Source organism: Hoplias malabaricus, chromosome 13 (genome assembly GCF_029633855.1).
Source record: "Hoplias malabaricus isolate fHopMal1 chromosome 13, fHopMal1.hap1, whole genome shotgun sequence".
Classification (NCBI taxonomy): Eukaryota; Metazoa; Chordata; class Actinopteri; order Characiformes; family Erythrinidae; genus Hoplias; species Hoplias malabaricus.
In genome coordinates this window covers 16,296,580-16,309,237 of record NC_089812.1, presented here as the reverse complement: position 1 = coordinate 16,309,237, position 12,658 = coordinate 16,296,580, and the positions used below count along the sequence as shown (strand labels likewise).

The following is a 12,658-nucleotide window of genomic DNA, read 5'->3' as shown; positions in this document are numbered from 1 at the left end:
CACACACACACACACACACACAGAAACACAATATATCAATGACCACATTAGCATGTTTGTACATATTGAGATGATGTTAAAAGGTATTTTCTTCCCCTTTCCTTCAGTAACCAACTCCTCTGTGAAGGTTTGGAAAATGTCGGAACATATCTGTGAGGATTTAATGGCATTAAGCCATGAGTGTATTATTGCAATCAGTGATGATTAATGATTAGTCCTGAGTAATTAAACACCGCTTTATCCCATCTCTAAGATACTGGATGGCATCTCATCTGTCCAGAGAACGTAGCTTCACTGCTCAACTGCCCAATTCTGAGGGGTGTATACCCCTCTAGCTAATTTCACGTTGGGCACAATGGCTGCAGCCTAAAGTAACTGTGTAGACATATATCATTGACTATCTGGCTTTGGGAAGTGGCTGGTTGATACTCAGTGGCACCTCACCATGTCCGGTGGAGGGATCTGCAACTGTGCTGCGTCCAGGGGCGTCATCAGTGGAATAGAGTCAAATCCTTCCTCTGATGCGCTGCGCTTCTTCTCGCTCACATTAATCCCCAGCTTCACCATTTTACTGCACACGGTGACCCTTTCCCTGTTTACACACACACACACACACACACAAAATTCAGTGCAGTGAAATCAGAACAGCTGTGCTTTTCCAAAATAATCCAAAGATGTCTGCGTATTGGTGTAGTACAGGCTGAAGAATATAACACCACAGCCATGCAGCTGTACACTGATGCCCAGACACTTGATATTATGCAAAAACCATGCACAATGGTCCACAATCATATACACTCATGCATTATGCACCTATGTATTCCTATTCTCAATAATGCATTTGTCCTTAAACATCAGTGCACCCCTCCTCCACGTGTTCTGTTTATCATTACCCTTTAACTCCCATCCCCAGGTGGTCATACCTCTGTGAGAAACCGTTCTTTTAATCCTGCAGGCTGTCCGCCCGGAGCTTGTGCTCTGCTGCGGAGGGTTTCGCGCCTTCTTTGTGTGTGTGTGGAGTGCTGGTGGAAGGTGTGTGGGTGGTGTGTGTGTGTGTGTGTGTGTGTGTGTGTGTGTGTGTGTGTGTGGGTGGATGTGTGAGTGATGTAATGTCCTGGCGAATTACTTTGCCTCCCCATGCCGAAAGGAGGAGCTGCATCTTACAATCTTGATTTTAATTCATTATTGTTTTAACACCCTCTTAATGCCTTAGTTACGTAGATGGATAGATGGATGTATACTAATAAGTTTTACATAAGCATTTTAGTCATTTTATGGTAACTGTTGTTTAAAATAAAAAAAGACAATTGTCACAGTGGTTTTATTTTTAAAATAACCTAAAAAATGAAGTAATAATACGCTACCTTCCTAATGACTTACACTGAAATCCCAACCTTTAAATCGTCTAAACCAAAACTCACAAGTACATTTAGATAAAATATTATCCCCAAGAACAGAACAAATCCATCACATGCTTCTGATCCATCACATTTTTCCTGATGGAGCTCATAATGAATGCAGCGAATAATACATTTTTGTTGGATAAATTGATAATTGTGAATGTTAATATTACACAACAGTTACCATAATATGACAAAATGTTTGAATTACAATTATATGTTACACAAAAATACTTTAAAAATGATTTGTATCTCTAATATATTGTGAGCACAAGATACTATTCAGAGTGCCGTATATGATTAATGTTACACTACCAGATTATATCAACTGTGCCACTGTAGTGGGCATCAGCACAGGGCCAATATAGTAGCCAGATTTGCCCTTTGACTTTCACACACACATACAGATTTCTTCAGATTTCCTGAATATATTAATGATGCTATGTAATGTAGACAGTGGAACTTTAAATTCCTACAACTACTTATTGCTTTAAACTGTTGAAATATTCATTGATGCATTTTGGCAAATCCTCCACCCATCCTTATAAAATACTAGGTTTTTAATAGAATCCATATGATGCAACCCAGTACTGCTAAGTGCGCCCAATGATTCCAGGTAGGCTCTGGACCCACCACAACCCTGAACTGGATAAGCGGTTACTAAGAATGAATGAATGAATATTCTTACTTAATAACATGATTTATTTGTACATTTGATATTTTGCAACCAAGCCACTTCTACACGACTTAAGTCACTCCCCTTTTTTTGGAGCAGATTTCTCCATCTCAGAGACACATTCAACCAGATGAATGTATGCCATATTAGTGGTAATTGCATGACGTCATTACGTAAACAAGTCAGAACATCACATCACAATATCGATTTTTTTATAATAATTTATAACATTATGACAATATTATCACAAACAATTTGATATGGCACAGTCCTAAACTCCACACATTTAAACTCAATGTTTTTAGTAAAATTATGTATAATTTAAAAAAATAGTTATATAAAATATTGCTTTACAAGTTACACAATACAAGTTAACACAGTACATATTAAACAATTGTGAAATGTTTTGGACAAAAAAAATAAATTTTTACACTGGCTAATTGGAAATCAGAACAACAAGTTTCTGAACTTTAAATAAAAATTAGCCACACCTCACTTCAACATGAGCGCACAGTAGTACATAAACTTTTCTCATAGGTTCCTTTTAAAGTCTAAGAAAAAGTGATCAATGTGGTTTGATTAAAAAGTGCACCATAATAAAGAAACCTTTGATCTTTGAAATTATTTTGAGATATGATTTTTGGCCTAAAATGTTGTAGATGTTTAATATCTGGTTCCTATCACCACTAATGTAAAGAGATCGGACCAGGTACATTTGTTTATAACTCGCAATTTCACATTAACCCACTCTCACAATCCTGAGTAATTCTAAAGGATACCTAATTAGTGAAACATGGTCATGGTCATTTGATACATAAAACTATGTGAGTGTATAATAACTTGCACTCAGATGAAAAATTAAGTACAAATATAATATAGTCTGCCCATCAACTGCTTTTGCACCTTTTTTAGTTTATCTGACTAGTGGTAGTGTTATTATTCATTCATGAGCTATTTCTTTTGTTGCTATCTGATTTTATACATCTTAAATACTCACTGACATTCCAGCTCATATTCCATTAAATCTTTCCTAATATTTGATTTGGCAAAAACTCTGCAGGTGTCACATGCTTCAATAAAACTTCAAATAAAAGTCAGTATACTTTTAATTAAAGCATCAACAGAAAAAATTCCATACAAAGCATTCCCTGAGAGGACAATCCGTTAATAAAGAAACTCATCACGATTTGACTTGATATCAAAACGCTTTTGCCATTTATATCTTCACAAGTCTTCATTCCTTCAGGATCAATCAGTCCACAGGAATGTAACAGAGACTCCAGTCTCTGTAATTAATTCAGCATGAGTATATTTTTGAGCTAAAAGTCAGGTACAAGATGTGGGATAATTACAGCACATTGCAAATGTCTTAGACAACTAATTATTATTACTATTTAAAATAGTTTATCTTCTCATCCAATCTCTAGTTTTAGCAACTATAAATCAAGTGTGCTGTGGATTTAAGAAATACATACAATGAAGGAGAACATCTGGAAACACACTTTGTTCTTCACACGCTCACAACACAGCTACTACTTTTTTAAACAAAAATCTTTTTACTGCATTTGTGTTTTTGTATTTATTGTGTTAACATATAATTTTATACAAGCACTACACTTACTGAGAAGATAAATTATTTAAATAATATTAATCTTAAGTGTCTAAGGCTTTTGCACAGTGCTGTAGTGCTAGTGTGTCAGCGCTGATAAACCATAAACTCAGGGTGAAGTCATTAAAGTGCCTTCAGTGAAGTGAACTCAGTCTTTCACTGATCCATGTCACTGTCACTCTGGAGAGTCTTCATGGCCAGCCCCCAAAGCGCACCACTGGAGCAGAAGCCCTCTGAGCTCCTGTAGGGGGCGCTGTGCAAATGAGAGCTGCCTATAACACTGCTGCTGTTGCGGCTGGTCAGTGAGGGGCTGCAGTGTCCTTCTGGGGTGGGCAGATGTGGCCGGAGAGCATGGTTTCTATTCTCCTCACCGCAGGAGCCGAAAGAGGGTTCGGCGTGGAGGGCGGATTTTATATGAGTGGAAGTAGCTTTCTGGGAGGTTGGGAGGGGCTTAATGGCAGAGGGCAGGGCTAAGAGATTGTGTGGCATGATGGAGCGCAGTTCTGAGAGAGAGGAGGAAGAGTGTGAGGGGAAGGGAGTGGCAGAGGAGGCAGGATCAGGCTGGGAGTTTCCTGTAGGGGAAGATGTTGAGACTGATGTTTGGGGCAGGGGGCGGAGTTGAGTCTTATTCTGATTGGACGGCTGAGCAACGTTCATTGTCTGTGTAGTGGTAGCTTTTCCTGCTCCTCCAGGATGTGGCTGTGGCACTGTGTTAGTGTCTCCTGCGTGAGGCTCAGACCCTGTATTCGAATCAGTTCCATGTGACGGTGCGAGGGTCTCCGAGTCTGAATTAGCTGCGGGTTTGCAGTGTGTTCTGTGTCTGCGCAGCACGGCTGTACGTGTGAATCCTTTTCCGCACGTGTCACACACATACGGTCGCTCACCTGTGTGTGACCTCACATGGCGCTGGAGATCCCCTGAACCGGCAAAACACTTACCTATAAACACACACACACACAGTGAAAGACAATATGTAATTGGGTCCAGATAAATCGTGTAGAGAGAGAGCGCAAGAGGGTGAATGAGTGTGTATGTACATGTGTGTGTGTGTCTGAGTGAGTGAGTGAGTGAGTGAGAGAGAGAGAGTGAATGTGTGAGTAAGAGAGAATGTGTGAGTAAGAGAGAGACTTACCACAGGTCTGGCAGCAGTAAGGTTTTTCTCCTGTGTGTCTCATAGTGTGTTTGAGCAGTTTTCTCTGCATGTTGAAGGATTTGCCGCACTGTTCACAAATGAATTCTTTGTCTGAACTGTGAGTTTTCTTATGTTCCTTCAGATTACTGAAATTACTAAATCCTACACACAACACAAACAACAAACATAAACCAACAAACATAATTTACTTACTACACACCTTCTGGATATTGTATTTTTGGTAACTCTTTATTTGGATAATAAATTTAGATGCAGCAAAAGACATTTACCTTACATTTCATGTACATTCAACTAAGTATATTTAAAATACATCTTAAAAAATATATTTTATATCTTTACCAACTGGAAGCCAGACACTAATTTTAACCTAATCTCAACACTGCTGTAAACATGCAATCTGAAGAGGCCTATAATTTACCATTTAAAAATGTGAGACCAGACTTATTAATGAGCCGTTTTTAATAATTTTTATAATGATTAAATGATGACATGGATGAAGTGGGTACAGACAATGAATGTTAAATAACACAGTACATTTTTTGGGTGCTGACCTCTTCCACAGATGTCACACAGATGTGGTCGAGCTCCTGAGTGGATGATGATGTGGCGCTGAACATCACCTGATGCTGCAAAACTGGAAAACACACCATTTGCAGGTTTTAGTTGGCTTGTTTCAAAATCTCTGTATTCCTGGAAAATTGACTAAACACACATTCCCAAAACCAGCCTTAAATCTGTTCAAATATATACAGACAGGGGTTGGACAATGAAACTGAAACACCTGTCATTTTAGTGTGGGAGGTTTCATGGCTAAATTGGACCAGCCTGGTGGCCAATCTTCATTAATTGCACATTGCACCAGTAAGAGCAGTTCACCAGTAAGAGCAATTAGCAGAGGGTAAGAGCACAGTTTTGCTCAAAATATTGCAATACACACAACATCGTGGGTGACATACCAGAGTTCAAAAGAGGACAAATTGTTGGTGCACGTCTTGCTGGCGCATCTGTGATCAAGACAGCAAGTCTTTGTGATGTATCAAGAGCCACGGTATCCAGGGTAATGTCAAGATACCACCAAGAAGGATGAAACACATCCAACAGGATTAACTGTGGATGCGAGAGGAAGCTGTCTGAAAGGGATGTTCGGGTGCTAACACGGATTGTATCAAAAAAACATAAAACCACAGCTGCCCAAATCACAGCAGAATTAAATCTGCACCTCAACTCTCCTGTTTCCACCAGAACTGTTTGTCGGGAGCTCCACAGGGTCAATATACACGGCCGGGCTGCTATAGCCAAACCTTTGGTCACTCATGCCAATGCTAAACATCAGTTTCAATGGTGCAAGGAGCGCAAATCTTGGGCTGTGGACAATGTGAAACATGTATTGTTCTCTGATGCGTCCACCTTTACTGTTTTCCCCACATCCAGGAGAGTTAAAGTGTGGAGAAGCCCCAAAGAAGCGTGCAGACTGTTGAATGCCCAGAGTGAAGCATGGGGGTGGATCAATGATGGTTTAGGCTGCCATATCATGGCATTTCCTTGGCCCAATACTTGTGCTAGATGGGTGCGTCACTGCCAAGGACTACTGAACCATTCTGGAGGACCTTGTGCATCCAATGGTTCAAACATTGTATCCTGAAGGCGGTGCCGTGTATCAGGATGACAATGCACCAATACACACAGCAAGACTGGTGAAAGATTGGTTTGATGGACATGAAAGTGAAGTTGAACATCTCCCATGGCCTGCACAGTCACCAGATCTAAATATTATTGAGCCACTTTGGGATGTTTTGGAGGAGCGAGTCAGGAAACCTTTTCCTCCACCAGCATCACGTAGAGACCTGGCCACTATCCTGCAAGAAGAATGGCTAAAAATCCCTCGGACCACTGTGCAGGACTTGTATACGTCATTACCAAGACGAATTGACACTGTATTGGCCGCAAAAGAAGGCCCTACACCATACTAATAAATTATTGTGGTCTAAAAGCAGTTTCAGTTTCATTGTCCAACCCCTGTATGTCGAAAGCTTGGTAGACATCGTTTATAATAAGGGAATTTATACACCCTTTATAATAAGGGACAGTCATGAAATCATGCACACATCTTGTATAACAACACTATTAACTGAAACTGATCCCTTGGAGCATCTGCACATGAGCTTAACATCACCATGCCCAATGCAAACCACTGGCTTTAAACATTAAAACAATCCAACACTGATATTTTTGTTGCTAAATACAAACAAATCACCGTCAATATTCCAACATCTAGTGTAAAGACTTCCCAGTAGAGTAGAGGCTCTTTAGTGTTTAATAAGCAGGAGTTTCAATTTTTTTTTTCCTTTAGTGTATTTGTAAATGTAGTATACTTTTAAGGTCACCTTTTCCCACAGAGTTCACAGATGTAGGGTTTCTCTCCTGAATGTCTGCGGAGATGTGTCTGCAGATTTCCTGCCTAAACGTGCAAACAAACAAACACACACACACACACAAAAAAAGTTTAAATTAGATTGTCATTACAGCTCATGAATAAATAAATAAACCTCAAATTGATAGGAACCTTTACACACCTGAGAGAAATTTTTTCCACAGATGTTACACTGGAATGGTTTCTCACCTATTACAAACACAAAGCATCTGTCACAGTCTGAACAGAAACAGCTTTTTTATTCTTAAAAATATTTTATAAATGGTCATGTGCAGTTTGTTTGAGTAAAGAAAACATTATTTATACTTATTTATGCATAATAGAACCACACATAGTGAGAGATGGAACACAGAAAGTACAAAAAAAAACAAAAACAACAACAAAAAAAATAAACCCTGGGGCTTGTCCTGGGCACTTTTTCAATTGAATTGGACTTAAATTAGATACACTTTGGGTTGAGGAAAAAGATCCCTGTTAAAGGAAGAGATTCCTTGTTGATGAGGAAAAAAAAGGGAATCGAACAAAAGACAAACTTCTACATGGTGTCGGTTTGTAACCCACAGACACAGATATCTTTACAGTTATGATAAGAACCAGGATAAACAAAGCTAATACTCTCCAATACCATCAGGATACTTACACATTTTATAAGCTGCAGGATTTTATGTGAATTACAGCAAAAAGCAGATAAATCCTAAGGAATATTTTAGCCATACATTTTTAACCTGTTTTCTCCCAAATTTAATCATGGGCAATTATAATCCAGATAACATGGGAATTGATTCACTGAATTAAGTCCATCAAATTGTTTTATTACCCTGAGTGGCCAATTTCCTAGAGACAGAAGTGAGGGTGATTACAGAGCTGTTTGGCCCCAAAATAAAGAAAGATGATGCATAAAACCAAACAGAAATACGTTTTTAAAAAAATTGAAAAGATGTGGTTGGAGGCTAGGTTTGCACTTTTCCTACTTTTTATTATTAATTTAATTTAAATTCTGAACAGCTTTATTTTAGACAGGTGACACTAAGAAGCACACACGTCTGGATTCATTTACTGTGAATTCTGACCCGGCAAGTTTCTCTGGAGTGAACAATTTACATCTAAACATTCTGGATTATTGTTTAAATCTGAAGTACTGAACTGTGCAGAGGAATTTCCCTTTTGTGTGTGTGTTTTACCAGTGTGTGAGCGTTTGTGCAACTCCAGGTTGCTGGGGTGTTTGAAGGTCTTCCCACACACTTCACAGCAGTATTTATTACTGTTCTGGACTCCTGACTCCTCTTTCTGGCCTTTTGAGCTGGGGTGTTCTGGAGGTGGTGTTGGGGGGCTTGGGGGCTGGGGGGCTACACTTGGCTCAGGACCTTCTGCTGGTTCAGACACCCCATCCTCCTCAGGAGCCACATCTGGGGTGACTTGCACTGGCTGGCTCTGTGTTTCTGTCTGCTGGCCTGTCTCTGTAGTACAGCTGTCAATCACCCTGCTTGGCTCTGCCCTCTCATTTGAGACAAGGTGGGAGCGAAGGTAATTAAACTTCTTCAGGTACACTGTCTTTTTAGAACGAAGGGCACTCTGAGGAGGATTTTTTTCACCACCTGCAGGTGGCAAGTTAGAGCAAGGGTCAGTAGGAGCCAATGGTAGAGGGTTTAGGACCACAGGACATGAAGAGGAAGTGGGCAAAGTAATGCTGGCACAAAATGTTGACGTTTGTGGCATTATAGGCTGAGCTGGGTTAGAAAGGGTTGTATTTCCAGCATTTGAGGATCCAGGTGGCACCATCTGATTGGCTGTTGAAGACGACAAAGCTGGCAATGATTGGCTGGCTGCAGTGGTGTCTGTATTTTGCATGGTCTGGTTGGCTACATTTGTGGGCGTGTTCTGCATGGTAACGTTTGTGGACATATTCTGAAGGCTCTGACTGGCTACATTTGAAGTGTTCTGCAGGATCTGATTAGTGTTATACTGCTCGTCCACCACTAGAGGGCAGTGTGTCTGACCTAGGCCAGAGTTGCAGTTCTGGGCAGCGCTCTGTTTAAAATACTGCTTGCTATAAAAGTTCCTCAACTTGTAACCATGCAGAGGTTGTCTCTCTGGCGGCGCTGCCATGTTACTGGCTGTATCTGAGGTGCCAGGGGGCCGTTTGTAATGGATGGGTCCGGTGTTTGGGAGGAGCGAGTGCTTGTGGGGGTCCGAGGTGGGACCGTGGAGGTCTGGCTCAGGGGGTAAAGGGCTCCCCAGAACACAGTCCTGCTCTTGGGACAGCAGCACAGGGAGAGAGAGGGGAGGGTCAACTGATGTAGCGCATGGTTTGAGGTATGCATTGCACATATTCAGGATGTTGGACACCTGTAAGCAGAGATAAAGAGAAACAAATTCAACACTTTTCAATGTAGGAGTAAAGCCACACAGCTGGAATTAAAAAAAAAATTAATGAATAAGACACATCAGTAAGGTCAAATCTAAAAAGAAAATAATAATAATAATAAATAAAAGAAATAGCAGAATATGCGGCAGTTTCAGTGTGTGTCTATCTGTAAACACTGTGTGATATTCAAATGTGTGTATGATATACCTGTAAACATGGTGCGATATGCTGTGCTGTATGTGTGCCTGACATACCTGTAAATACTGTTTAATGCAGCAGTGCGTGTGTGAGAGGTAGAGAGAGAGTTACCTGAAAACACAATAATATGCACTAGTGTGTGTGCCATACCTGCAAACGATGTCCAATATGCAACAGTGTATGTGTTATTTACTTTTGAACACTCAGCAATATGCATCACTATGGGTGTTTGTGTGCATGTTATTTACCTGTAAACACTCAGCAATGTGCAGCAGTGTGTGTGCATTTTCCTGGTTCAGCTCCAGATGGGATGTGTACATGTAGTCCAGGATCTGACCGATCCCACCCACGTCCTGAATGGCCAGGTGATAAACATCATTCTTCAGAGCCGGAGAGTTCTGAAACAGTGACCTAATGGGAAAAAACACAAAAAAGTACAAGGTTAAAATAAGTAGAAAGCAAACATTGATCTAAACGTTCAAACATCTAAACCCTATAGAGTCAGTAACATCCATAAAATGCATTTTTGTTGTAAATTCTACCATCACATGGTAGAGCCGGGAGTACCAATGGCTCTGTTCTCCCTATAACAGCTCAGTGGAGCATCACAATGATTTTGAAACTATAATAGGGTAGTAATACAACCTAGTGTTGCTTTAAAGCCCAAGGCTGACCTGAAATAGGAACTGAAGGCAGCGAGGACATTCTTGTGAGCTTTGAAGCAAACCCCCTTCACCACCAGCATGCAGTCACAGAGTAGGCCTTGGATCCTCTGCTCTTGCAGCTCCTGAAGCAGATAGGCACTGTGGCTGTACAGCCCATCCATGACTCCAACACATACATATGCACTTGGTCACTCCCTGCCAAAGACACAACACAAAAACAACACCAGCAGTTGACATGAAAAGGACATTTAAGATAAGATAATCCTTTAATAGTCCCACAGTGGGGAAATTTACAAGAAACCTTTTCTAATGAGTGTTTCATTTCCACTACATTATTGTGCACCCTGTTCTAATAAAGAAACTAAACTGTGAACATGCAATTTGTAAAATGTCTACAGAGAAGTAGACACTATGAATGCAGCAGAAGGTGAGAAGCTACTTATTAATGCCTAATTATAATAAACATGTTATTGATAGTGAACTTCATACATACAAAAGCATCAGTGCTAAATAATTCATGTTCATTCATTCATTATCTGTAAGCGCTTATCCAGTTCAGGGTCGCGGTGGGTCCAGAGCCTACCTGGAATCATTGGGCGCAAGGCAGGAACGCACCCTGGAGGTCCAGTCCTTCACAGGGCAACGCAGACACACACACACAATCACTCACAACTACGGTCACTTTTGAGTCGCCAATCCACCTACCAACGTGTGTTTTTGGAGTGAGACTCCTGGAGTCCCTGGAGCTGTGTGACTGTGACACTACCGTGCCGCCTAGTGCTAAATAATGATTATAGGAATTAATCTAAGGGCTGGATGTAGACATGAATACAATTTTTAATTGAGAAATAAGAATGTGTTTTGATTTATTTCCAAAGTAATTACTTCTGTATGTTGGATAAATTTACCTATTAAGTTCACATACCCATTAAGCCCAGCCACATTTTTTAAATATCTGTTCATATGCAAAACTGTTTCAAAAATGGATATACAATATTGTGGATTAAAACCCAGTGACTATAGTTCTGGGGTCAGATGTTTACAGGTCAGGACAGAGAGTGAAATGCAGAAATGTAATTTAAAGTAATGCATGATGCTTATCTAGGTAAAGCTGTTCACGTGGCATTAAGGTCAGGTCATGTTTAGCCTGCTTTGGAGCTTTTTTTTTTATTTGTGATTGTTCCACTGCATTAATCTGGGATTTAAACAGAGCAGCAGACAGGACAATTACCTCTAGACTGCAGGGTCCTGAACTGTACTACTGAAATAAGATTCTCTCAAAAAATAAATAAATAAATAAATAAACACCATATTTTGACCAAATTAAACATAGCCATGCATTGAGCTTCCAGACTCATCCCAAATGTACTGAAACTTGCTTAAATAAAATAAGACGTTCTGAAGCAAATTCACATTAAAATCACATAAGACATCTGGAGTCTTATGTAGAGTACATCTGGGTGTGATTCAGAACTAATCATCCAACAGTACATCGATTTGTTGATGATATCGGTGAAATGTTGTATAAACGCTTCCTATTAAAATAAAGACAGTTAAAGCAGCAAAGGCGAACAATGACTTGTTAATACTCTTATTTTCTGAAGAAATGGATGAGCAGGTGTCCAAATACTTCTGTCACTGTTTTAAATCGGACAGAGACCAGACAGGACAAAGTTGGCCCAGGGATTAGCCAAACATGCTAAAGCTAAGGCAAAACTGAAGCTTTATTCCCACTTACAGACACCGCCGAGCCGCGATGGAGAGCCGCGAACACTCGAGTATGTGTTTACACCGTAACTAATTCACGTCATATGTCTAAATATTTCACAGATATGTGGCGAATGTAAACAACTCACCTTTACTTCGGCTGCACAGCCACTGCGGCGAAAACGTGACGTCACATCCCACCGATGGCAACGCATGCGTTTTGAATCCTCCAGTGTCTGCTTATCATTATTGGTTTTATTCTATTTTATATTTTATATATTTTGTTTGGCTCTTTGAATTATTATTTAGACGATTTATTATTATTATTTAGATTAGAGAATTTAGATTATTATACTGCGGTTAATTTACACATTTAATGTAATATTGGTCTTTGATGTGTTTTTTACGAGTAATGCATCAATAAAAATTGCATAACATCTGTTAGCTAAAATAT

At 40.0% G+C, this 12,658-nt stretch overlaps 2 protein-coding genes across 4 annotated transcripts in view; both read right to left on the bottom strand.

Annotated features, from left to right (window-relative positions):
• Positions 1-1,060, bottom strand: part of LOC136665028 (neuronal vesicle trafficking-associated protein 1-like) — an 8,721-nt gene extending 7,661 nt beyond the window's left edge. For both annotated transcript variants that reach the window (XM_066642574.1, XM_066642575.1), the window contains exons 1-2: positions 924-1,060; positions 445-592 (exon numbers count right to left, since the gene is read on the bottom strand). In XM_066642574.1, the coding sequence (XP_066498671.1) occupies positions 445-567 (123 nt within the window). In that variant the 5' untranslated portion in view covers positions 568-592; positions 924-1,060. The remainder of the gene's footprint in view (positions 1-444; positions 593-923) is intronic.
• Positions 1,061-2,188: 1,128 nt separating this feature from the next.
• zbtb49 (zinc finger and BTB domain containing 49) lies at positions 2,189-12,402 on the bottom strand. Of its 2 annotated transcripts, XM_066641462.1 has the most exons (9): positions 12,354-12,402; positions 10,507-10,692; positions 10,081-10,243; positions 8,451-9,615; positions 7,412-7,458; positions 7,223-7,296; positions 5,390-5,472; positions 4,818-4,979; positions 2,189-4,623 (listed from the first exon to the last, which is right to left on the bottom strand). In XM_066641462.1, exons 2-9 carry the CDS (start codon positions 10,656-10,658, stop codon positions 3,842-3,844), a joined length of 2,628 nt encoding a protein of 875 aa, XP_066497559.1. In that variant the 5' UTR covers positions 10,659-10,692; positions 12,354-12,402; the 3' UTR covers positions 2,189-3,841. The 2 variants fall into 2 exon arrangements, with proteins under 2 accessions (XP_066497559.1, XP_066497561.1); XM_066641464.1 differs by lacking the exon at positions 12,354-12,402 and having other exon boundaries at positions 10,507-10,738.
• Between the last annotated feature and the right edge of the window lie 256 nt (positions 12,403-12,658).